Source organism: Salvelinus namaycush, unplaced genomic scaffold, assembly GCF_016432855.1.
Source record: "Salvelinus namaycush isolate Seneca unplaced genomic scaffold, SaNama_1.0 Scaffold146, whole genome shotgun sequence".
Lineage (NCBI taxonomy): Eukaryota > Metazoa > Chordata > Actinopteri > Salmoniformes > Salmonidae > Salvelinus > Salvelinus namaycush.
The window spans coordinates 292,523-318,409 of NW_024058186.1; the positions used below are offsets into that span (position 1 = coordinate 292,523).

General features: G+C 46.1%; 1 protein-coding gene across 4 annotated transcripts in view; it reads left to right on the plus strand.

Annotated features, from left to right (window-relative positions):
* The window catches only part of LOC120036741 (tensin-like), a 63,927-nt gene extending 41,283 nt beyond the window's left edge, over positions 1-22,644 (plus strand). For 2 of the 4 annotated variants that reach the window (XM_038983118.1, XM_038983115.1), the window contains exons 15-28: positions 9,146-10,789; positions 12,907-13,088; positions 13,507-13,654; positions 15,335-15,424; positions 16,439-16,511; positions 16,627-17,243; positions 17,457-17,672; positions 17,826-17,921; positions 18,010-18,159; positions 18,403-18,435; positions 18,957-19,125; positions 19,311-19,379; positions 19,505-19,534; positions 19,698-22,644. In XM_038983118.1, the coding sequence (XP_038839046.1) occupies positions 9,146-10,789; positions 12,907-13,088; positions 13,507-13,654; positions 15,335-15,424; positions 16,439-16,511; positions 16,627-17,243; positions 17,457-17,672; positions 17,826-17,921; positions 18,010-18,159; positions 18,403-18,435; positions 18,957-19,125; positions 19,311-19,379; positions 19,505-19,534; positions 19,698-19,827 (3,647 nt within the window). In that variant the 3' untranslated portion in view covers positions 19,828-22,644. The remainder of the gene's footprint in view (positions 1-9,145; positions 10,790-12,906; positions 13,089-13,506; positions 13,655-15,334; positions 15,425-16,438; positions 16,512-16,626; positions 17,244-17,456; positions 17,673-17,825; positions 17,922-18,009; positions 18,160-18,402; positions 18,436-18,956; positions 19,126-19,310; positions 19,380-19,504; positions 19,535-19,697) is intronic. The other 2 variants (XM_038983116.1, XM_038983117.1) reach the window with 2 other exon arrangements.
* The last annotated feature ends 3,243 nt before the right edge of the window (positions 22,645-25,887 follow it).

Genomic DNA, 25,887 nt, shown 5'->3' on the forward strand with positions numbered 1-25,887 from the left:
CGATATACAGCTAGTTTGTGTTTCCTGGGTATTAACATATAGACCTGAGTGACTAGACTCTGAGGCAAATCATTTGGGGACACTGGTTGTGCATTAATCTCAGTTAACCCAGAAGTAAAATCTTGTATAATTTGGTCAGCTGTGTGATTAACCGTCGGTCTACAGTACACATAGAATCTGACCACAGGAGATAGTTGTGCATAAATGAAAAAACTACAACAGATGTATTTTTGCTAGGCTGGCACTTAACTGCCTCAATATAATAGCACAACATTCTATACTCAACAATTATTCTGGGATCATTATTACATGTGTTTGAAGGGAAATCTATGTAAACAGTAAAGCGATTGTTCCATGAAGTAGCTGATGTGAGTAGCACATTTGATACGGTAATAACAGTAGCTGTGAAGCATTGTCTCTTTGAAATAAACCATTAGGCCACAGGTGTTATGAGCCGGGCTGTTTTAATGGCACGTTAATGGCTTCCCAACGGGTCATGTGTGAATGAGACACACTGTGGCATCGTGCTTACACATGCTTTCACAGCGGAACACGTCACCATGGGAGAAAAAGAGGAAAAGGCAGGTGCTGTTTGTGTGTCAGGGGAGAGAGTGTGTGTCGGGGGGGGGGGGGAATACGTGTGTGTGTATAAAGTGTATTCGGAAAGTTCTCAAACCACTTGACTTTTTCAACATTTTGTTACATTACAGACTTATTCTGAAATTGATTCAATTGTGTTTTTCCCTCATCAATCTACACACACAATACCCCATAATGACATCACAATACTCCATAATGACATCACAATACCCCATAATGACAAAGCAAAAACAGGTTTTTAGAAATGTTTGCAAAACTGAAAAATCACATTTACATAAGCATTCAGACCCTTTACTTAGTACTTTGTTGAAGCACCTTGGGCAGCGATTACAGCCTCTTCTTAGGTAGGAAGCTACAAGCTTGGCACACCTGTATTTGGGAAGTTTCTCCCATTCCTCTCTGCAGATCCTCTCAAGCTCTGTCAGGTTGGATGTGGAGCGTCGCTGTAGAGATGTTCAGGTCTCTCCAGAGATGTTCGATTGGGTTCAAGTCCGGGTTCTGGCTGGGCCACTCAAGGGCATTCAGAGACTTGTCCCAAAGCCACTCCTGCGTTGTCTTGGCTGTGTGCTTAGGGTCGTTGTCCTGTTGGAACGTGAACCTGTGCCCCAGACTGAGGTCCTGAGCGCTCTTGAGCAGGTTTTCATCAAGGATCTCTCTGTACTTTGCTCTGTTCATCTTTGCCTTGAACCTGACTACTCTCCCAGTCCCTGCCACTGAAAAACATTCCCACAGCATGATGCTGCCACCACCATGCTTCACTGTAAGGATGGTGCCAGGTTTCCTCCAGACGTGATGCTTGGCATTCAGGCCAAAGAGTTTGATCTTGGTTTCATCAGACCAGAGAATCTTGTTTCTCATGGCCTGAGAGTCTTTAGGTGCCTTTTGGAAAATTCCAAGCGGGCTGTCATGTGCTTTTTACTGAGGAGTGGCTTCCACCTGGCCACTCTACCATAAAGGCCCGATTGGTGGAGTGCTGCAGATATGATTTTTCTGGAAGGTTCTCCCATCTCCACAGAGGAACTCTGGAGCTCTGTCAGAGTGACCATCGGGTTCTTGGTCATCTCCCTGACCAAGGCGCTTCTCCCCTGAATGCTCAGTCTTGGTGTGTCCAAACTACTTCTATTTAAGAATGATGGAGGCCACTATGTTCTTGGGGACCTTCAATGCTGCAGAAATTTTTTGGTACCCTTCCCTAGATCTGTGCCTCGGCACAATATGTATCATAGCTCTACAGACAATTCCTTTGACCTCATGGCTTGGTTTTTGACATGCACTGTCAACTGTGGGACCTTATATAGACATGTGTGTGCCTTTCCAAATCATGTCCAATCAATTGAATTTCCCACAAGTGGACTCCAATCAAGTTGTAGAAACATCTCAAAAATGGTCAATGGAAACAGGATGCGCCTGAGCTCAATTTCGAGTTTCATAGCAAAGGGTCTGAACACTTATGTAAATAAGGTATTTCTGTTTTACATTTTTTATAAATTGGCAAAAATGTCTAAAAAACGGTTTTCACCGTTTTTTAGGGGAAATAATATTGAATCCATTTTAGAATAAGGCTGTAACGGAACAAAATGTGGAAAAAGTCAAGGGGTGTGAATACTTTCCGAAGGTACTGTATGTGTGTGCGTGCCCGTGTCTTACGAGCCTCGCACTCCACAAGGCCTCTGAGGAACCATTGGCTAAGTCAATTGAATGATACATGAATGGAAGGCTAATGATGTCCATCTCTCAGGTTAGCCCCAAACTATGTCTATATGTGAGCCTGTTAACTCTGTCCTGTCAACTCTGTCCTGTCAACTCTGTCCTGTCAACTCTGTCCTATCAACTCTGTCCTGTCAACTCTGTCCTGTCAACTCTGTCCTGTCAACTCTGTCCTATCAACTCTGTCCTGTCAACTCTGTCCTGTCAACTCTGTCCTGTCAACTCTGTCCTGTCAACTCTGTCCTATCAACTCTGTCCTGTCAACTCTGTCCTGTCAACTCTGTCCTGTCAACTCTGTCCTATCAACTCTGTCCTATCAACTCTGTCCTATCAACTCTGTCCTGTCAACTCTGTCCTGTCAACTCTGTCCTGTCAACTCTGTCCTGTCAACTCTGTCCTATCAACTCTGTCCTGTCAACTCTGTCCTGTCAACTCTGTCCTGTCAACTCTGTCCTGTCAACTCTGTCCTATCAACTCTGTCCTGTCAACTCTGTCCTGTCAACTCTGTCCTATCAACTCTGTCCTGTCAACTCTGTCCTATCAACTCTGTCCTGTCAACTCTGTCCTGTCAACTCTGTCCTATCAACTCTGTCCTGTCAACTCTGTCCTGTCAACTCTTTCCTGTCAACTCTGTCCTGTCAACTCTGTCCTATCAACTCTGTCCTGTCAACTCTGTCCTGTCAACTCTTTCCTGTCAACTCTGTCCTGTCAACTCTGTCCTGTCAACTCTGTCCTATCAACTCTGTCCTATTTGTGACCCACTCAGAAGAAATGTCTGTCTCGTCACTGATAGTAACTGCAGGCCTAAATTCAGCTAATGGACAAACAGTGTACCTCATCTCAGTGTAGTCTTAGGGGAATGGCATCTACTTTAGCTGACTACCCTAACTAGCTATTCCTGCCGGTCAGATTCATGTTGGAAGAGATTTATGGCGTGGTCTTTGTTTCAAAACCACAGCTATCGCCTGGCTAGCATACTAAGAAGCTTTGTTTCAAAACCACAGCTATCGCCTGGCTAGCATACTAAGAAGCTTTGTTTCAAAACCACAGCTATCGCCTGGCTAGCATACTAAGAAGCTTTGTTTCAAAACCACAGCTATCGCCTGGCTAGCACACTAAGAAGCTTTGTTTCAAAACCACAGCTATCGCCTGGCTAGCATACTAAGAAGCTTTGTTTCAAAGCCACAGCTATCGCCTGGCTAGCACACTAAGAAGCTTTGTTTCAAAACCACAGCTATCTCCTGGCTAGCATACTAAGAAGCTTTGTTTCAAAACCACAGCTATCGCCTGGCTAGCACACTAAGAAGCTTTGTTTCAAAACCACAGCTATCGCCTGGCTAGCATACTAAGAAGCTTTGTTTCAAAACCACAGCTATCGCCTGGCTAGCATACTAAGAAGCTTTGTTTCAAAACCACAGCTATCGCCTGGCTAGCATACTAAGAAGCTTTGTTTCAAAACCACAGCTATCGCCTGGCTAGCACACTAAGAAGCTTTGTTTCAAAACCACAGCTATCTCCTGGCTAGCATACTAAGAAGCTTTGTTTCAAAACCACAGCTATCGCCTGGCTAGCACACTAAGAAGCTTTGTTTCAAAACCACAGCTATCGCCTGGCTAGCATACTAAGAAGCTTTGTTTCAAAACCACAGCTATCGCCTGGCTAGCACACTAAGAAGCTTTGTTTCAAAACCACAGCTATCTCCTGGCTAGCATACTAAGAAGCTTTGTTTCAAAGCCACAGCTATCGCCTGGCTAGCACACTAAGAAGCTTTGTTTCAAAACCACAGCTATCGCCTGGCTAGCACACTAAGAAGCTTTGTTTCAAAGCCACAGCTATCGCCTGGCTAGCATACTAAGAAGCTTTGTTTCAAAACCACAGCTATCGCCTGGCTAGCACACTAAGAAGCTTTGTTTCAAAACCACAGCTATCGCCTGGCTAGCACACTAAGAAGCTTTGTTTCAAAGCCACAGCTATCGCCTGGCTAGCACACTAAGAAGCTTTGTTTCAAAACCACAGCTATCGCCTGGCTAGCACACTAAGAAGCTTTGTTTCAAAACCACAGCTATCGCCTGGCTAGCACACTAAGAAGCTTTGTTTCAAAGCCACAGCTATCGCCTGGCTAGCACACTAAGAAGCTTTGTTTCAAAACCACAGCTATCGCCTGGCTAGCGTACTAAGAAGCTTTGTTTCAAAACCACAGCTATCTCCTGGCTAGCATACTAAGAAGCTTTGTTTCAAAACCACAGCTATCGCCTGGCTAGCATACTAAGAAGCTTTGTTTCAAAACCACAGCTATCGCCTGGCTAGCACACTAAGAAGCTTTGTTTCAAAACCACAGCTATCGCCTGGCTAGCACACTAAGAAGCTTTGTTTCAAAACCACAGCTATCTCCTGGCTAGCACACTAAGAAGCTTTGTTTCAAAACCACAGCTATCGCCTGGCTAGCACACTAAGAAGCTTTGTTTCAAAGCCACAGCTATCGCCTGGCTAGCACACTAAGAAGCTTTGTTTCAAAGCCACAGCTATCGCCTGGCTAGCACACTAAGAAGCTTTGTTTCAAAACCACAGCTATCTCCTGGCTAGCACACTAAGAAGCTTTGTTTCAAAACCACAGCTATCGCCTGGCTAGCATACTAAGAAGCTTTGTTTCAAAACCACAGCTATCGCCTGGCTAGCATACTAAGAAGCTTTGTTTCAAAACCACAGCTATCGCCTGGCTAGCATACTAAGAAGCTTTGTTTCAAAACCACAGCTATCGCCTGGCTAGCACACTAAGAAGCTTTGTTTCAAAACCACAGCTATCTCCTGGCTAGCATACTAAGAAGCTTTGTTTCAAAACCACAGCTATCGCCTGGCTAGCACACTAAGAAGCTTTGTTTCAAAACCACAGCTATCGCCTGGCTAGCATACTAAGAAGCTTTGTTTCAAAACCACAGCTATCGCCTGGCTAGCACACTAAGAAGCTTTGTTTCAAAACCACAGCTATCTCCTGGCTAGCATACTAAGAAGCTTTGTTTCAAAGCCACAGCTATCGCCTGGCTAGCACACTAAGAAGCTTTGTTTCAAAACCACAGCTATCGCCTGGCTAGCACACTAAGAAGCTTTGTTTCAAAGCCACAGCTATCGCCTGGCTAGCATACTAAGAAGCTTTGTTTCAAAACCACAGCTATCGCCTGGCTAGCACACTAAGAAGCTTTGTTTCAAAACCACAGCTATCGCCTGGCTAGCACACTAAGAAGCTTTGTTTCAAAGCCACAGCTATCGCCTGGCTAGCACACTAAGAAGCTTTGTTTCAAAACCACAGCTATCGCCTGGCTAGCACACTAAGAAGCTTTGTTTCAAAACCACAGCTATCGCCTGGCTAGCACACTAAGAAGCTTTGTTTCAAAGCCACAGCTATCGCCTGGCTAGCACACTAAGAAGCTTTGTTTCAAAGCCACAGCTATCGCCTGGCTAGCACACTAAGAAGCTTTGTTTCAAAACCACAGCTATCGCCTGGCTAGCACACTAAGAAGCTTTGTTTCAAAGCCACAGCTATCTCCTGGCTAGCATACTAAGAAGCTTTGTTTCAAAGCCACAGCTATCGCCTGGCTAGCATACTAAGAAGCTTTGTTTCAAAGCCACAGCTATCTCCTGGCTAGCACACTAAGAAGCTTTATGGTGGATCAGCAACGACTTACTACACTAAAAAATGGTCCCTGTGTTTTTTAAAGCCAGTGAATCTATACTTAAACCCACCCCAGCAATGCTCACACCCAGTTGAGCAGGAATATGTTGATTCTATACACGACATACATCCATCATCAACGTATCCCAATGATGGCGGTGAACTCTCCCATACATCAAAACTCACACATCTTTACATATTCTTTGTTTTTAATAATAGAGAAAGCCCAGCTCACCACAATTCTGCTGTTGCTTTCAACTTAGACACACAGGAATGTGTGTGTGTGTGAATAACACACAAAGCTGCTATGTATAAAGAGCCTCTTTGAGACCATGGGCATTGTGTGTGTGCCAGGGATCGAGGTTTATATCAGTCATGTTTGTGTGTGTGTGCTTCTGGATGCCTGTACTAACGCACGGCCCACGGGTGAGGTAAATGTGAAGGTCGTGCCCCCGTGACGCTCGTCTGCAGAGTTCCAGTCATTCCCCTGGCACTTGGAAACACTTCCTTTCTGAGTGAAGAGAATGTGTGGAACCCTTCGGCCCCTCTCTTCTTGGTGAAGACGGGACAAAAATCTAAATAAGTCATTTGTGAGACAAGAAAGTCTCGTTGTTCAAATTCACTGTAGAGCAGTTTGAAGGTGCTGATGGGTATAGACAACAGGTTCCCATACATTTCCCTCACGGACCATATTTAAAATCATTAGTGTATTTGAGGATTACAAACAGGCTATGTTGGTACCAGAAAATATGTACCACCAGTGAGTCATGGACCACAGTTTGGGAAGCTCTCCCTCTTTCTCAGTTATCCTCCCATGTATTTCCTTTCTTTCACTGCTTTTCCCTCTCGACCCTCTCTTCCCTAGACTTTATGAGTTTGGTTAAATGTCACCATGTCCAATCATAGTTTATTTTTTCCAGAGATCTGCCCCTCCTAACAGAACAGAGATCTGCCTCACCCAACAGAACAGAGATCTGCCTCACCCAACAGAACAGAGATCTGCCTCTCCTAACAGAACAGAGATCTGCCTCTCCTAACAGAACAGAGATCTGCCCCTCCTAACAGAACAGAGATCTGCCTCTCCTAACAGAACAGAGATCTGTCTCTCCGTGTGCGTGCGTGCCTGCATGCGTGCCTGCATGCATACGTGTGCGTGTTTGTGTGAGAGATATAGAGATAGATTACTAGAGAGAGAGAGAGGCCAGGGAAACCCCAGTGTGAGTGTGAGTGATGTCACTGTGTAGGAGTGGGTCCAGGCCAGGGCTCAGGGTGGTTAGCTGCGTGGGTGTTGTAGTTTTAGGAAACTCCCAATGCCAGGAAGGAACTGACAGATTCCACTGGACCAGCTCACAGCTCCCAACTCATAGTTCAACGCCCCAGGGAATGGACTAGCTCCACCCCAACTCACCCAATCCCAACATCGATAGGTGAAGGGTGGCACATCTCTGTCTCCTCCCAACCAATGAGAGAGGGAGGGGAAGGCTATGCCAACTCAGTATCATTTGAATCATAGCCTAGTGAAGGATTTCTCCCCTTCATCTCAACCAAACCAAGTGTGATGGCAAAGGGCTACTCTATTTAATCTAACTAAAGGAAAGAAAACACAGAAAGGAAGGAGGAAAAGAAGAAATCTAGCTCCAGGTAAGAAAAGCTTTCATGGGAGTTGATTCAGGACTTGGACTTGGCTTGAAGTAGGTTATCAGTCGAACTGTTCTGGACTGGGAAGTATTTTGTGGGCAATATCAGGAGCACTAGAAGTTGCCTACAAAAATAAGGAACAGTGTGTTCTGGTGGGTAAGCAAGGGTAGCTTTCTCCCTCTCTTCTCTTTCTACTGTAGCGTTGTTGACATGGCCTCGTAAATAGTTGTGGTCAGAGCTCCTCTCCATGTGTCACTGTGGAACCCCCCACCAACTAACACCCTGCTGTGCTGATGATCAGAAGCTGCTCCCGGTGACCAGATATCACATGTTCCTCTAAGCAGCTGTTGAAAGAGAAGGCTATTTTTTAGATGTAGAGGTGTGTGTGTGCGTGCGTGCGTGCGTGCGTGCGTGCGTGCGTGCGTGCGTGCGTGCGTGCGTGCGTGCGTGCGTGTGTTCATGGTCAATATGGTCCTGAAAATATTCTGGAGACGTTTATTGGAGAACAAAGATGATGCAAGGTATTGTAATCAATATGAACCTGAGTTTCTGGTCTCCAATTGGGCCTCATATTTTTGAAACATGCCTCTTGATCTTATGCCATCCTTCATCATCAGACATGTTCAAGTTTAGAGCTGTTGTGAGAGCAGATGTTGAGGAATTGGTTGGTGGAGTGATTGGTCCAGGAAATGGGTGCTGGAGGTTGCCAGGGACTCCTGCCAAAGTTGAGAGGTGGCTATTAGCGGAAATGCTGGCCTTAAATCAAGAGTGATGAAACCAACCCATCTGCATGGGAGAACATCTGAGGATTATACACAGCATGCTGTTACGACATCGATGCATAAAAACAGTTACTCAGTGACAAAATCAGCCCAGCAAATGAAATGTGCTGCGTTCATATAGATAGACACAGGACATGTGAAATGATATACAGTGTATATATAACATAGGAATGCTGGTGCTCTCACATACTGTAGATTCTGATATGGACGAATCTGGGAATTCTGATGTGGTAATTCTGTCGTTGCCATGGCGAGTTCATGCACTGTGTCTGGGAGATGTTCCACAGAAGGTGGTGCGGGGGTCCCTACATGCCATGTAGGGTTGTGCTGCCTGACGCATCATGACAGGTCCTGGACTGGGATGCTTGGACCCCTAATGTACTTATACTAGACCAGAGCCAGAGCCAGGGCTGTTATGGTGGGCTGGAGGCGCCATGTGTTTAGGGCTGAAAGGCCTGGATGTGTATGTATATACATATATGCACTCAACACTAAGAATATGCTGTGTTGACTTAAGCTACCATTAAGTTGTGTCTCCTTGGGGGATGGAGTGAATTCTCTTTTCCATGGGGGACTAGCTGTCGTGGTCCAGTCTCAGGAAACAGTTTGGAGTCGGGCACAAGTCCCTGTGGTGTGAAAGTGACTGTGATGTTGGGTCATTTGTGAGGAGATTTCAAAATCAGAAATGTGTTCGTTTCTCCTCTTTGTTTGCGCACCTATTTATAGCATGTATTCTTCTTCTCTCTTTCAGACGTTGTTCACACCCAAGGCCCCCTCGACGGCAGCCTGTATGCCCGAGTCCACAAGAAAGAGTCCCTCGATGGAGTGGTCACAATCAACGGCCTTCCCGTCCTCGACCACCCCCTATCGAACGCAGACCACACCCCCCAACACCCTGACCACACCCTCCCAAGTTCTGACCGCACCCTCCCGGTAGTGGGCCACGCCTCCCTGCCCGCGGTCGACCACGCCCTGTCGGTCAGCAGCGACTCTGGGAACTCGACAGCATCTGTCAAAACCGATCGCACCGATGACCACAGTCTGTTGCTGCATGGAGCGGTGAACACCAACCAGAACCACAACACGCCCAGTCATCCCCCTCTCAGTCCCCAGGAGAAGAGAGAGTTGGACCAGCTTCTGAGTGGCCTTGAGGCCCCCATGCTCCACCGCCAGGCCTACCTGGCTACCTCCACCAGCCCCGGGGGGGGAATACGCCACCTTGTCCCAGCCCAGGTGCACGTCAGCGGGCATACCCGGCTCATTGCAGCCCCCTCCGCCGAAGAGCGCGAGACGGACATCTTGGACGACGAGCTGCACATCAGTCAGGAGGGTAACAGCGTGGACAGTTTGGGAACACTCTCGTCATTGGAGGGCCAGGCCACGCCCGCAGAGCTGTACTACCAATCACAGATGCCCATTAACAGGCAGAACGACGGGCCATACCTAGAGAAGCTACGGGAGATGCCGGTGCACCGGGTACGGACTTCTACGTCGGCACAGGAGCGGATCATGGACTCCAGTTCGCCCCAGGAGGAGGAGTACTCTCCTAACAGTTACCAGAACGGGAGTATGCAGCGTTCCCAGTCCTTCGGGACCCCCGAGCCGGGAGGCCCCAAGCTGCCCAGGGCCCCTGAGAGGAGCACCAGTAGCAGGGAGGCAGTCCAGAGGGGGCTGAACGCATGGCACCAGTACAGTCTGCCAGACGACCCCTTCGGTCCTCCCTTACAGAGCACCCACAGTCTGCCCCACTTCCCCCCCACCGCCTCTCAGCACGACATAGAGCAGTCTATCGAAGCCCTCGACATGCTGATGCTGGATCTGGACCCACACACAGGACAGGTGCCCAAGTCCTACAGCGCCCCCTCTGGTGAGAACAGTGTAGGAGGGTCAGCCCAGATCCCCTTCTCCCAATCTCTGGCCAGGCCGTCCTACCAGGCAGACTCAGCCATCCATGGCTATAACATTAACTACAATGCCTTCGGACAGCCTCTGAGGTCGACGGCTGGCCGGGTTTCAACGTCGCCCGTCCAGAGTCCTGTGGCTGAGTCTCCCCTGTCGTACGCCCCCCCGAGGTCCGCCTCGTACCAGCCCCACACCAACACCACTCCAATACACCCCCCCGAGCCCTACCACACGCGCCCAGCCCAGGGGCCTGGTTCCCCCCTCTACCCCTCTGACTCCTCCCCCACCTTCGGACAGCTCCAGATGAAGCCCCTGAACTCGTACCCAGGTGGGACGGTGGTGTCCCACTCCCCAGACCGCAAGGGAGGGTCTCCCTATCATGGCTACAGCACCTCCTCCTCCCCCCTCCCCAACTCTTCCCCCCTTCTCAAGGAGCCAGAACCTGAGGAGGAGAACCTCAATCTGGAGGGCCTGGTGGCTCAACGCATCGCTGGTAAGTCACTACCGGATTGAGGATTAGATTGAATATATCTGTTTAGTTTCACAATTTTCTGTCATTTTCATATTTCATGTTTCATTATGTCATTTTCAAAAGCAGAGGTATTCGCTGTCACAATACATAAAAGCAAAAAGACATTATAATGATGTCATATGTGCTTATGACAAGTATTATAATGCATTAGGAAAGTTGTACAACTGAAATGTGTCTCCCGCATTTAACCCAACCCCTCTGAATCAGAGAGGTGGGGGGGGGGGGGCGGGGGGGGGCGGGGGGGGGGGGGGCGGGGGGGGGGGGGGGGGGGGGGGGGCGGCTGTCTTAATCGACATCCATGTCTTCGGCACCTGGGGAACAGTGGGTTAACTGCTTTGCTCAGGGGCAGAACGACAGAGTTTTACCTTGTCAGCTCGGGGATTCGATTCAGCAACCGTACGGTTACTGGCCCACCGCTCTAACCACTAGGCTACCTGCCACTACTGCATCATAACACCTTATAACTGTTACCAAACATTCGTTAGCAGGGACAGTTGCAAAGGACCTTGTTGTGACTGTCATCCTTACAGGCACCGCTGCAGATTCACAACGAACACTTTGTCCCAGAACATGCTGTGAACTATAAGAAGCACAGTCACAGTCTAATGCAGTATATCAACGGCATTCTATCACCACTGGCTTATTCAGTGATGTGCACTGTTTACATGTACTCTAATACATCTAATTCTATATTGGAAATAGAAGCTACTGTTTCATGTCCCCAGCTTTGTCTGACCTTGGTAATAGGTGGAATCATCATGGCATTGAGCTAGCTAGATAGAAAATCTTCGTTGTGCAGGACAGATATAGTCTGAAAAGCTACGGTGAGCTCTGAGCTGTGTCCTACAGCAAGTGGAGAGTTGGACACCATGGAGATGAGATATAAGGTGGTAAGAATAGACATGCTGGTTGAGTTCTCAGCTACCATGCATTTTCCACATTCACGTCCCGCCACATATGGAAGCGTATGGTATGGTTCTCACAGATGCCACCAAGTGGGCTTATTTGGTAGTTGCCTTTGTCTTTCTACTGCAGATGTTGATTTGGTGTCTGGTATTTTATTAGGATCCCCATTAGCTGTTGTGAAAGCAGTAGCTAGTCTTCCCAGGGTCCACACAGAACATGAAACATGCCATAACACTGATGTATGGTGAAGCAGTGTTTCTCAATCCGGTTCTGGGGGATTCCAGAAAGTGCACATTTTGGTTCTATCCCTGCTATAATTTCTCTCATCTCATTTTAACTTCCATCTTTATTCTGTTTGTTTAATGACTTCACAGAATAAAACTTTTCCTTTATTTATTTTTTTCTCTCTGTCTTTTTCTGTTTCTGTCTCTTGTTCTGTCCATCCATTCCTCTGCTCTGTTGGACCACCCTTCACGCCATTGCATCTGCCTCTGCACCTCCTTCCTCCTCCTTCTCTTCCTCCTCCTCCTCCACCTCCTCCTCTGCCTCCTATCCACCACCCCCACTGTGAGCAGAGTACAACGCTCGTATTCAGGGCATCAACGAAAGCATTTCCACTACGCCACAATCTGACCGCCATCGCTCTTATTCTTTCTCTGGTTTGTCCTCTCTCTCTCTCTCTCTCTCTCTCTCTCTCTCTCTCTCTCTCTCTCTCTCTCTCTCACTTTCTCTCTCTCTCTCTCTCTCACTTGCTCCCTCTCTCTCTCTCTCTCTCACGCTCTCTCTCACTTGCTCCCTCTCTCTCTCTCTCTCTCTCTCTCTCTCTCTCTCTCTCTCTCTCTCTCTCTCTCTCTCTCTCTCTCTCTCTCTCTCTCTCACTTGCTCCCTCTCTCTCTCTCTGTCTCTCTCTGTCTCTCTCTCTCTCTCTCTGTCTCTCTCTCTGTCTCTCTCTCTCTCTCTCTCGTGACAACATTCCTTTTAAAATAAGCAAATCACTTATTTTAAGGTTGGAATGATGTATGAAACCTGGAATGTACAGTGTAGATACACTCTGAAACTCAATTCCAGATCCACATTTTAGATCCACCCTAAAGTTATCGTTCTTCCTAAATACATTCCTGAAACTGAAGGAAAGCCTTTGGGAATTCCTGACGCTGTTGTTGGCGTTCCAGGGATGCGTTCCCGTGGGATGACCCCGGAGGAGGCTCAGGAGACCGTCCGCCGTCGGACCACTAGCGAGGGGCACTACCAGAGTGGCAATGAGGACCCTCCAGCCCACACGGGGGCGCCGGTGCGTTCCCCTGTCCACTCGTCAGACTTCCACATCCTCAACCCTGGAGGAAGACCCAGAGAGGTAGAGTACATACCCCTATCCAGCCACAGACAGCAAGCTCTCTCTCTCTCTAGTCTTTATCAGCTTAAAATGTTCTTCCATTCATTGAATAGTTCATTGTTTCACTGTGAGAGTAACCATGTCTGTTGTGTGTGTGTGTGTGTGTGTGTGTGTGTGTGTGTGTGTGTGTGTGTGTGTGTGTGTGTCTATGTGGACTTTGTGTTGGTGTGTGTGGGTTTGTAATGTGTCGCTATCTCTGTCCGTATTTGTATCTGTGTGTTACTTTCTGTCTGTGCCTGTTTGCATTACCTCTATGTGTGTATTGTCCTTGTCCGGGTGTATTTTCTGGCTCCTTCTGTGTCTGTGGGTGGGCGTGTGTTATGTTGTGTGTTGTGTGTGTGTGTGTGTGTTGCGTGTGTACTGTGTCCCCTCCTTCCAGGGCCCCATGCACAGCTACCGCGAGGCGTATGAGGATGATGATGCTGACGGTCGGGCTGCTGTCAGTCCTATGTTCAGCAGTGGTGGTGAGGCCCACCCCCTGACCCCTGCCTTCCCTGTCTCACCTCAGACCCCTTACTTCAACATGTGTAAGTTCACCTCCCTGCAGACAGAGGGCGCCAGTAGACCTTACTCCATTGCCACAGTTAGTCAATCATAATTATACGACTGCAATAAACGTTAAGTATGTAGTATCTTTCATACTTGCAGTTGCAAAGTGATGCACAATAAGTGGTTGTAGAAGGGGCCCAGTTCCAATGCTTTTAAGATGCATCCTTCTTTACTGCCTTCTTATAAGGGCCCAGTTCCAATGCTTTTAAGATGCATCCTTCTTTACTGCCTTCTTATAAGGGCCCAGTTCCAATGCTTTTAAGATGCATCCTTCTTTACTGCCTTCTTATAAGGGAGGAACGATGCGTTCTAACATTATTTGGAGGAACGATGCGTTCTAACATTATTTGGACAGGGCCAGAGAAAGTCACTGCTGTTACTGAAATTTTCAATTGTTGGTGTTTTGATTGAGACTAATCGGTGGTGGTGGGTTTCCTAAATTAATTCAATAACACTTTTCTTTCTCTTGTAGAGATTATTCAATGGTAAACTAATACTAATTCCCTCTGTGAAAGAAATTATGAGAGAGACTGGGAATAAAAATGAAAAATGACATTTTAATAATTTAGCAGGCACACTTATCCAGAGCGACTTACAGTAGTGAATGCATAAATCTTTAAACTTTTTCATACTGTTCCTCTGTGGGAGTCGAACCCACAACCCTGGCAAGCTACATGCTCAACCAACTGAGCCACACAGGAATAGATAGAAGATAATAATGTATTGTAGTTTCAACACTTAACCTATGACCTATAAATCATGTCAGGTTAGACAGTAGATTGCTTCTTGGCACCATAGAGATACCATAGAGATAAATACTGTATCTATCTGTATTTATCTTAATGCTTGACACATGATCATTTCAATAGACAGACTGCTTTTGGACTTATTTGGGATCAACCAGGGTTAGGGCTCCCTATTCCTGCAGTGGTCACCGCCACACTGTAGTTGAAGTAAGGACCCGCTTTGAGCCCCCAGATACCCCCCTCCATCTACCCCCTTTGCCCTGCCCAACTACCCCTGCTCTGGCCCCTGCCTGCCCTCTCTGGAGGCACTATCTTTGAAACAGACAGACAAAGAATTGATGTGGGATTCTTTGGTAAGTGGAGGATGCATGGAATTTTCAGATTACTGCTCAATGTCCAGTCCACCACGCCAACCCTAGCCAAACTCTTTTCCACCGCTGGCAAACTGATGGAATTTCAATTCACTTCATGAATTGACTGAATAAAAAAATGGATTGGACCCGAATCCTGGCATGTAGTCATTGTGTCTGTCTCCTTGGATATACAGTACTACTATGTAGTTACTAAATGTACTGTTCAGGATGCCATTGGTTCCCTCGCCGTGTCACCAGTCCCTCAGTGAACTGTTCTGTGTTCTGCTTTTTGCATGCCATGTCCCAACTCTTGCATGGCCAGGGCATGTTGTACTGTGTCTCCATTCACCATCCTGGTTGTCCTGTTGTTGTAGTTTGTTGGTTGTTTGGATCTGACACTATGTATTCTGTATGAAGCAGCTCAGATCTTCTGTAGGCTTAACACTTACAGTTCTCTCGCTCTCCCTCTCTCTCGCTCTGTTTCTCTCGCTCTCTCGCTCTGTTTCTCTCGCTCTCTCTGTTTCTCTCACTCTCTCTCTGTTTCTCTCGCTCTCTCTAGCCCGTTCTCCTCCAGGCTTGGCCAAAACCCCTCTCTCTGCTTTAGGACTGAAGCCCCACCATCCAGCAGACATTCTCCATGGTGGATCAGGTCAGAACACACACACACACACACACACACACACACACACACACACACACACACACACACACACACACACACACACACACACAAACACAAACACAAACACAAACACAAACACAAACACACAAACACAAACACAAACGCACACACAAACAATTACACACACACACAAACAATCCATTGTGGATCAGGTCAGAACACAAACACACACACACAACCTTTTCCCATTTAGGTTTTCTTAGTCCCCCAATTGCTTCTACACACCTGCAAACTTTGGTCTCTTGCTTCTCTTTCAACGGTTTCCTCCTCCTCTTTTTCTTACCTCTCCCTCAATCACCGACTGTTTTCTTCTTCTACTTCTTCTTTCTGTTCTGTCAGACTGGGAATCTGTAAGCGATGAGGAGCAAGGTAAGGGCGTTTCTATGGCAACACGTGGCATCAACCTCTCATCCCCGTCACACAGAGTACCCATAATCCTTTGTGTTCGGCCATGTTTGAAAACCCCTCGTTTTGAGCGGAGGATCTTGTTTTGGCGTCTCGGTTTTGCTCTACCTTCTGTTGTTTGCTTCTAGAGGAATAACACAGTCCCACTATACAGGCTGCAACCGCAAACATTCTGTTTTGATTGGCTATCAGTGGTTAAATCCTGCCTCTTCTCGAATTTCATTGGGTGCCCAATGCGTCCCAAAGTTTCTGAAACGTGAAGAAAAGGTTCAGGTTAAAGTAAGGAATTTGTTAAGGTGTGAGGTAAGGTTACAGAAGGTTAGGTATCACATCTATATTTGGTTGTTAACCTGTTGAGTGGGCCTGTTTAATGCCTCCACCTCTCAACTTTGCATCTGTGTTAATCCCACTTTGAGTCTCCCTCAGGATGTTTCTTTTCTTTTTTCACCGTTTTGGGAATGACCTCGCCAGGTTTCATCTGTCGGCCCCCCTCATAACAGCATCCCTTTGACTCCCTGTTTAGCCTGCCAATAACAGTGTAATAATAATATATGTGTGTGTGTGTTTTCACTACAGACGGCCGTGGTTATGGTGGACACCCCTTTAATGATCCTATATCTTCCAGTAGTCCCATCCACAGCCCAGACGGGTGAGTACTGTACTGTTCCTGGGGCACAGAGTTTGGATAACCCAGGGGAAACTCTTGAAATAAGAGGAATAAAGATAGTCCTAGGTTACAGCTCAGTGTTTCTCTCTCTCTGCAGCATGAGGATGACTTCCTCCATTCGGCTCCAGGCTGACTCCGGCTTCCACTCCCACCCCTTGGAGAGCGCCCAGCACACCCCCGTTCCGTCCTACGGCCCCCACTCCCCTGAGGGATCCCAGGTCAGCGTCGTGGGCCCCCTCCACACCGTCCCCGGAAGCCCCAACACACTCCACCGCACGGTGGCCACCAACACCCCACCAAGCCCCGCCCTCCAGCGCCGCCTGGCCAACCAGGCCAGCCCGGGTCTGGCTCGTCACCCCACACCGCCCAATGGAAATAGGGTACAAGTCCCCGGCAGCCCTGTGATCCCCGCAAGAGGCTCCAGAACCACCGCCGTCCCTCCTAGCCCTTTGATGGGGCGCCACCCGATGGCCAGTGGCCACACTACGCCCGATGACAGACAGGGGGCACCACCCACGCCCTCCTTCCCAGTGTCGCCCCAGCCGATGCTTCCAGAGAAGAGGCGGATGCCCAGTGGAGAGAGGTCCAATGGGGGGCTGTCGTATGGGACTGTGGATGGGAAGACCACCACACCCACCTTACCCAGTGGAGGCAGCACGCCCAGTGTGTCCACCTCTCACACCCTACCCGACCTCTCCAAATTCTCCATCTACGGTGAGAGAGGAGGTCCAATCCTAAATAGCATCTAGCCCTAGTCTCTGCCATGTTCTTTATAACTATTCAATCTATTCAGATCTAGCCAAGTCAGCGGTCATACTCAATCATGCACAGCAGAAACTGTACAGTCAATCAGTGCTTATTTTGATGGATGAAAGTCTCAGAATCATCCCTATTTCATTGCTTTGACCATTGTCACTACTTCTACAGACCAGAGTCCAGACATCAGGCTGAACGTGAAGTTTGTCCAGGACACGTCTAAGTTCTGGTACAAGCCAGACATCTCCAGAGAGCAGGCCATCAGTCTGCTGAGAGACAGGGAGCCAGGGGCCTTCGTCATCAGGGACAGTCACTCCTTCAGAGGGGCCTACGGCCTGGCCATGAAGGTGGCCTGCCCACCTCCCACCGCCCAGGCCAACAAGAAAGGTACAGTAGATCTTTAATCTTAGTCGCAGGTCTAGGATCAGATCACCCTAACCCGAAACCCAAGCTTAATCATTAGGAGTGAAAACGCAAAAACTGACCTTCGATCAGAGAACTTTGATTAAAGGATGTGTTTACTGTTTTGTTTTTTGGCAGTTGGTGACATCACAAGCGAGCTGGTGAGGCACTTCCTGATTGAGACGAGCCCCAAAGGCGTGCGTCTGAAGGGCTGTCCCAACGAACCCTACTTTGGTGAGTTCCAAACATGCATATTCAACAGAGAACTCGTTCATTAGCTCTCCAGCAAGTAAGTACACTTGCTAATCATGTGTGTGTGCAGGATGTCTGTCTGCCCTAGTGTACCAACACTCGATGACTCCTCTGGCCCTGCCCTGCAAGCTGATGATCCCCAGCAAAGATCCCAATGAGGAGGCCCTGGAGCTGGACACTCCCACTGACACAGTGGCCGAGCTGGTGAAACAAGGAGCAGGTGAGGACAAACTGCACCCTGCATTATTCAGCCCATTCTCTTTCATTTGATCATCAATCCATTCCAAGCCTTCTATTACAACAGTAGATACATATAACAACAATCAAATAATAATCGGACAAATTCTGTTTTACTTTTACTACTGTAGTACCTATGTAATTACTATGCAGTTACACAAATACATAGTTTTCATGTACTACAGCGGTTTTGTTTCTCCTCTCATGATACCCTGTTATGTTGCAGTAGCACAGCAACAAGTCCCCGAGGAGGCCCATGGTAAATACTGCACTGTGTTTTTGGGTTCTATTTTGGCATTATTAACCCCCTTGTCCCCACACTCCCCAGACTGATATTTCAGCTCTGCATGGTCACCACAGAAGCTTCCCTCTCACTACCATGCCATGCCTGCCTTAGTCACATCTTTGCTTGTCATGGTTGTCACTCAAACGAGTTGTCACAACCAACAGCGTTCTATAACGCTGTTCTTTAGGTCTTATGCAGTGCAGCTGTTGTGAGGTTTGAAACATTGTCTTCTGGATTGGATGTGTGTTCTTTTCTCTTTGGTAGAGATAGCATGGCACTACCTACCGACAAATGCATGGAGTGAGCATTCTGATCGGAGAAGAAAGGGAAGATATGGAGCCACTAATATGCAGCCAGCTGTTGCCTCGATCTGTTTTTCAACACTTATCCACAACATGTTTAAATGATTGCACTAATTGTTGGTAGTTGAACTCCTTCACTGCTTCATTTTCAACACTGACTGATTATGCACCATTTTTTTTGTTCTCTCCCAGCATGCAATGTTCTTTACATCAGCTCTGTGGACATGGAGTCTCTGACCGGTCCTCAGGCCGTCGCCAAGGCAATCAGCGAAACGGTGGCCGTCAACCCGTTGCCCACGGCAACAACCGTCCACTTCAAAGTGTCGTCCCAGGGCATCACCCTCACGGATAGCCAGAGGAAGTGAGTAGTAACCATGGAAACAGGAGCACCCTACACCCACAGTCAGAGCCATAGAAATCTGTCGGTATTCAATCATTGATTCTGTGTGCTACACTAGTATGTCAAACTGTTTTACTTGAATTGAGCTAGCTTGGTGACAAACTCTGAGATTTCCAACACTAACTCTGAGTTTTCTCCTGCCCTAGGGTCTTCTTCCGAAGGCACTACCCAATCAACACTGTCACCTACTGTGACATTGACCCCCAGGACAGGAAGTAAGTGTTTGAGACCAGATATTTCTGCTGTGCTAAAGTAGTGAAAATAGTGCAAATGTAGCCTACATAGGGAAGATTTGTTGATTGTTCGTCCAAAATTAATTTGTCACATCTCGCCTTCACAGGTGGAGCAAGGAAGGAGGTGGAACGGCAAAGTAAGTCTCACAACCCAAATCACTCTATTATACATAGAATAGGTCATTAACTAGATGGGACAAATAAGTCCCATGGTCCACATAGGCCTATAAATAACTACATCAAATCATGAACCATCTCCTACATATTCAAACCAGGCTTTTATTTCTCTTGAAACTTCAGACTGTTTGGTTTCGTGGCACGTAAACAAGGAAGCACAACGGACAACGTCAGCCACCTGTTTGCCGAGTTGGACCCCGACCAGCCTGCTTCAGCCATCGTCAACTTCGTCTCCAAAGTCATGAGGCGATGAAACCAACCAACCCCCGGCAGCCATTTTTTTGTTCTTCCATTTTTTTTCCTTAATTTTGGATTGTGTTTCATTATTTTCTTCTGTTCTCTTTGTTTTCTTCTGCGAGATTTTATGTTTGAAGGACTTGGAGGTAATCCAAGATGGCGTCAGAGGAAGTTGTGGCTGGAGTGGTGACAGTGATAACGTGGCTCGAGCTGGTGGAGGAAGATGGTTTCTTCCACAGGGTAACTGTGGAAGTCCAAGTGGAGAAGCTGCGTGCTAAACTACGTATCAGTGGGAGAAAAGGACACTGACATTTATCAGGTTTTCGGATTGATTTACCAAAGGTAGCACCACTCAGAACAAGTATGTCATTATTAGATGGTCAGTTTAAGGCGTTGTAGGTTCTCTTTTTTTTGGTTCTTTTTTTACAATGGGACTGTTGAAATGAAACAGACAAAAACAGAAAGAATGCTTTCTTCTTGAACTTTATTCTGTCTTCAGAAAAATAGTTTGCCTCAATGGCTTCTTACTAAAGAATATTTAAGAAGACATTTTGCATGTTAGCTCGATCTTTAAGCTTGGTCCACTAAAGTAATTTGTGAACCCTCGAGTGGACATTTCCCAGGCCTGTTGTATGTTGTAAAGGGCTCAACAGCGAGAAAAATAAACTGTTCTCAACTTCACAGAGCAGATCAACCTTCTCATAAAACACATTGCTAATGTTAGGTCCAGACTTGACCAGTCGATCCTGGAGCGCACTGATTGATTTCAGATGTGGGAGATGGATTACTCTGGCCTGTGGAAAGGTAGCTGGTAAATCTACTGCTGTCACTCCTCCTGTCCACACGGTGGTGCCGATTATCCACGTTTGAACTCAATCCTGCTTGACTCAGACTGATCCTCACCTGCTGGCTGCTCACAGACACTGCTACTTAACACACTGGAAACAAACGCCAGGGACTGGTCCGAGCCCTGGGCCCTAGGCACTGTCCTGCATGTTTTAGTCCAACTGCACCCCCCTCCCTCTAAGCTACGTTCAACATCACCAAAACGGCCATTCTATGCTGTGTTCTATGAAGACTTTAACCCTAAGACAAGAAAACAGAGGTTGTTTGCCTTGTTAGAGACTGCATGATATTATAAACCATTTTTGGACTCTACTAAAGAGTCCTAAAAAGAAAAAAGAACATGTAGACAGCCTTTTGTTGAAGTAGTTACTCGATGGTGAGATGCGATATTTATTTTATTTTCTTGTTCCAACTTGCAGCAGGGTTTCACTGTATCAAGCAAGGTTGTCTTTCATTTTTAACCAAAAGGGAATTTATCCTCTCACCAGATCGCATCTACATACCTTTAGACAAACCTAGAGGTTGTCACACTGTGTGTAAATGCCTGCTTCTCAAACACACACCACCCACTCTTTCATAAGCTAAGGAAAAATGATATTGATATCAAATGTATATAGATATACTACTTTGAAAGGTAACATAGCTAAAAAAAATATTTATTTTTGTTGCTTTGTTCCTCCATGATAACTCATATATACATATATTGTACAGTCTACATAAAGAAGATTACCTTAAGGATTGAGAAAAAAATACTTATTTTGGCTAATGATTTCAAAGTCGGGAGATTTTGAAAGGCTTTTGGATATATATGGTGTACATTACTCAGTACATGTATGTTTGTTCTAGCTCGTCATGTTTCTTCTTCTTCGTGTTCTCAGAGATTGAGGTTAGGCATGTATGGGATGAAAGCATATGATTTTTACAGGAAAAATGCATGGACAAAACCGTCCGGGTGGTATACCAACATAATGTTCAAGTTTGTCTTAAACGCTGCCATAATACAGCGAATAATATCAGTTACATGGCAAATGTTGTTGCCAGTTTTAGGGTCAGCTCTTGAATATGGATTTACCATATTATGAAAATATGAAATGTTCTTTAAAAAAAAATCTGTTTTTATAAGGGAAGCATGAGGACATTTAATTTAGAAGCCGACCTTAAATGCAATATGTAAACAACAATGTGCACCCCATCATAACGACATTATGATTTGCCAAAGATTCAAACACATAACTTCTATGGTGTCTACATGTTTGGCTTTTTCCCAAGGAAATTGTGTTGCTAAGCCGAATTAATTCATAAATGTTCCTTCTGTTGCCAGTAAATATGCAGACCCACATACCACTAACACCACCATTATATATGAACTTCCCTATTCTCTCTCTCGTCCTCTCCATTGCAACTGAATGGAGTTGAGACTATTGTTAACCCGTTTAGAAATACCAAGCACTTACCAATGGAATACCACAACCATACAACAGATGCAGAGATGCAAACAATTACTTTATATAATTTCATGTGAATATCAGTGTTGAAGGCAAAATGTTGTCTACAATTCTTCAAATATCTTTTATTTGAGCTACTATGTCTAGCTATAATCACCCCGATGTCCAAACCGTGGCCCTCTGTGACCCTCTGTGGCCCTCCGTGGCCCTCTCAAAAGTAACATGATTTATTTATTCTCCTTATTTATTCTTTATTTGCCGGTATGTTTTTTTTTTTTTTTTTAAGTCCTCAACATTTCAAGCTACATGACCCCGCGGTTGTCAGTCAGTGTTAACCAATGGAAATGGAATGTGTTTTTGTGTGGAGGTGTGTGGAGGAATTCAGTGTACAGACGGGACTTAATGAGTGTGTGAATGTATTACTTAGGATGTACAGAAGGGTCTTGTGTTTTTTTCTTCATTTGCATTATACTGTCATGGCTTACCTGTTCCTGAGGAGAAAAAAAAACATTAAAGCAATACAAATCCGTTACAGTAAAACATATGGTGGTTTGAGCGTTCATTTTATCACTCATTGTGTGTAGTCATCTTAACTGTGTCTCTATGGTAACACATCGCTTATGACCATAGCGTTATGTTTTGAATTGTATGATCTTTATGGCTATGACTATATAGGTGTGCGTTCATAAATTCACTCTATAGTGCCAGAGAGCGCTCTGAGTACGCTCTGGGCGTTAGTAAATTCAGAGCGTTGTCAGATTGTCCATTCATAAATTCTGAGTGTTTCGCTCTCGGAGTGTTTAGAGCGCACACTGGACGCTCTGGCCGAGGGGTAGGGTTGATCCGAGAGCGTTCTGACACAAAGGCTAAAGTTAGCTAGCATGCTAGCTACTTCCAGGCATAAATGAGAGAACACCTCACTCTTACCATTTTACTTGCCCCTAGCAAAGCTGGTTAGGCTGTTTTCATGTTACCCAGAGCGTTGGTGACTGTAACTGTGCTGCTGGCAACAATTGAATTAAGCTTTTTTGCCGATGTTTACTGACACGGCCATATTCAACAGGCGTTGAGCGTTAGTAAATTCATCAATTATTCTGCGCTTTGGCACATTCAGACAAGAGTGCTCTGAAATTCTGAGTAGATAGCCAGAGTGAATGTACAAACGCGCTCTAGATCAGTGTTTCCCAACTCCAGTCCTCCAGTACTCCCGACAGTACAGATTGTTGTTGAGGCCCTGAACAAGCACACCTGATTCTACTTGTTAACTATTCATCAAGCCCTTGACAAGTTCAATCAGGTGTTTTTGTCTGGGTCTACAACAAAAATGTGTGCTGTTGGGGGTACTGGAGGACCGGAGTTGGGAAACACTGATATAGGCATTCTAATAAACACAGAGACCAATCCTCACTTGAGATCTGTCCACCACACAATTCTGACTTGCATTAATCATGGCTTGATGTCAGTGGGAGATTTATCCAAACATTTTACTTACACATTTCAGTTCCAGGTTAGGATTCGGTCCAAGGCACTGATTGGTCAGAGCCAGGCTTACTCTGTGAAAAGTTTGCCTGTGGTTACATATTATAGCCACTCAGTGGCAGTATGTGTCCTTCACAACAGAGTAGGCTACTTTCCTGCATGCATTTATTGAACAGGTTATTAACAGTTTCTGAATGTGTATATAGTTCAAATAGCTAGTATAGCCTATGCAAATCAAATATTTTAGGAGGTATCCCCCAAGTATTTTGGCCTGTATTGATTTAGTGTTTTGAAATGTGAGCTCTGTAATCTAACAATTTCTGTTATAAATGAAGATCATTGCGATGGCAAACCACTGAGTCTTTTTCCCTAGAAAATATATTTTTCCTCGCTGTCAATCATCAACACTTTTGCCAGCTTTAAGCATGTTCTTCACTACATGCTATGTTGACAAACTCAAACACCATCAGAACATGTTGTGGCTGCTCATTAGGTGTTAGGGAGATTATGGGTGTGTATGAGACACGTTAAAGCAGCGTTTCCCCAGGAATCCCCACGTTTCCCTCATAGTGGTCAGGAGAACACACTGGGGTCTTCACTAGGGACTGTGCTACTGATGACTAACTCTGGCTTGGATTATTTGGGAGGTCAAAGGATCGCTTTAGATGGACCACAGCACAACAATCCTCAGGGACCACTGATTTAGAGCAGATTGAATTCAGCCCTTGAAGCCATCCCATTATTCAACGTGGGGGTCAAACCAAGCCTTTACAGCGGAATGTAGGGACTTGGGAGGTCAACGTTTGGGAATCTGGCATGACCTTTAAAACAGGAAATGGATGTTTGGTAGTGGGAATAGGAAGTTGTGGGCAGAATGTTCTTCTGAGTATACCCGGTATGCACACACACTGAGGGTCATGGGATCTTACAGGGGGTTCTGGGCCAGGTGGTGACCATGGCGATAGTAAACATTTCACAATCTTGGGTCATGTGTAATCTCCAAAAGGTGATGCAATGGTTGCTATATGGTTGTTGGGGCAAATATTTAGACACAAAAAGGCATTTCTGTAGCTGTTGACCTTAGGAGTGGAGAACTCATTTTCCAAAATGGTGCTCCAAATATGGGCATTGCTTTACCCACCACATAGCGTTATAGGCCTACCAATTCCAAAACTTTGGGTTCATCTTCCTCACAAACCATGTTTGTCTACTCTATTGTCATCCCTATAGCAACCCTCTGCTGGCGACAGCCCTCATTCTGTGTTCATTAAAATCCCCTTTGTTAATCTGACGCTGTAAAAGCTGAGGTGACATCACGAACGTCAGTTGTGGGTTTAATGAAAACATTGTGCTGCCTGGCTCTGAACTAACATGTTACAGCAGTCAGAGAGCATCAGCTAGGAGCTGCAGGCAATGTTTCCAAACGTCAACATGGCACAAGAGAGATTTTGACAGACACGTCATGTGCCGATCTGAATTTGGCTTTAAACTCCCTCTTTTCCTTTCTCACAGACCCACTCTCTCTTTCTCGGTTCGCTGTTTATCTCTCTCACACATGCAAGCTTGTGTGTGCATGCGTGCGTGCTTCTGTGTGTGTGTACGTGTGTGCATGTATTTTCTCAGGCCAGGCCAGCTGTATCCAGGTTAGATTAAACTGTGCATGAAGAGCACTAAGCCCATCTAGCATCATTGGCCTTTTTCCTACAGTGAGTGCGTAAATAGCCTTCTACCCACGTCAACGTCCACACACCAGTGGCACCATGAGGGGCTTTAGTATTTACATGATGGGATGGAGTGGAGAGTACTGCACATGAAAACACTGCTATGGAACTTTAAGCATCCCCAGCTGGAAACTGGCACAAGTGTACTGGCCTACCCCTCACCCATGTATTCTGTAAGGTCAAACAGATAGAAATGTAGCGAATGGAGCTAACACAATACCCTAATCTACCTGACTGACAATCATAGCTGTTCTACCCAATACATTTCTATCTAAACGTTTGGTTATATTGCACCCTGATGTGTGGTGAGAATTCCTCTGGCACAAAATGGCCACCGTGTTTCTCCAAATGGCTGCTACTCTTTGGTAGCAGATGACAATGAGTGAAAACATCTATTTTATGTTGTGCGAATGTCTAAAATCATGAAAAAAAGTTTAATCTCATTGGAAATGTGTTTGGCCATGTGTGTCTGTGCACACAATTGTACAAAGGAAATTCAATTTGATGTCACTCAATTTTACAGCTGACATTTGATACAGTAAAACGGTCCATAGACTTTAACACATGGACCACAACTCTTTCCCT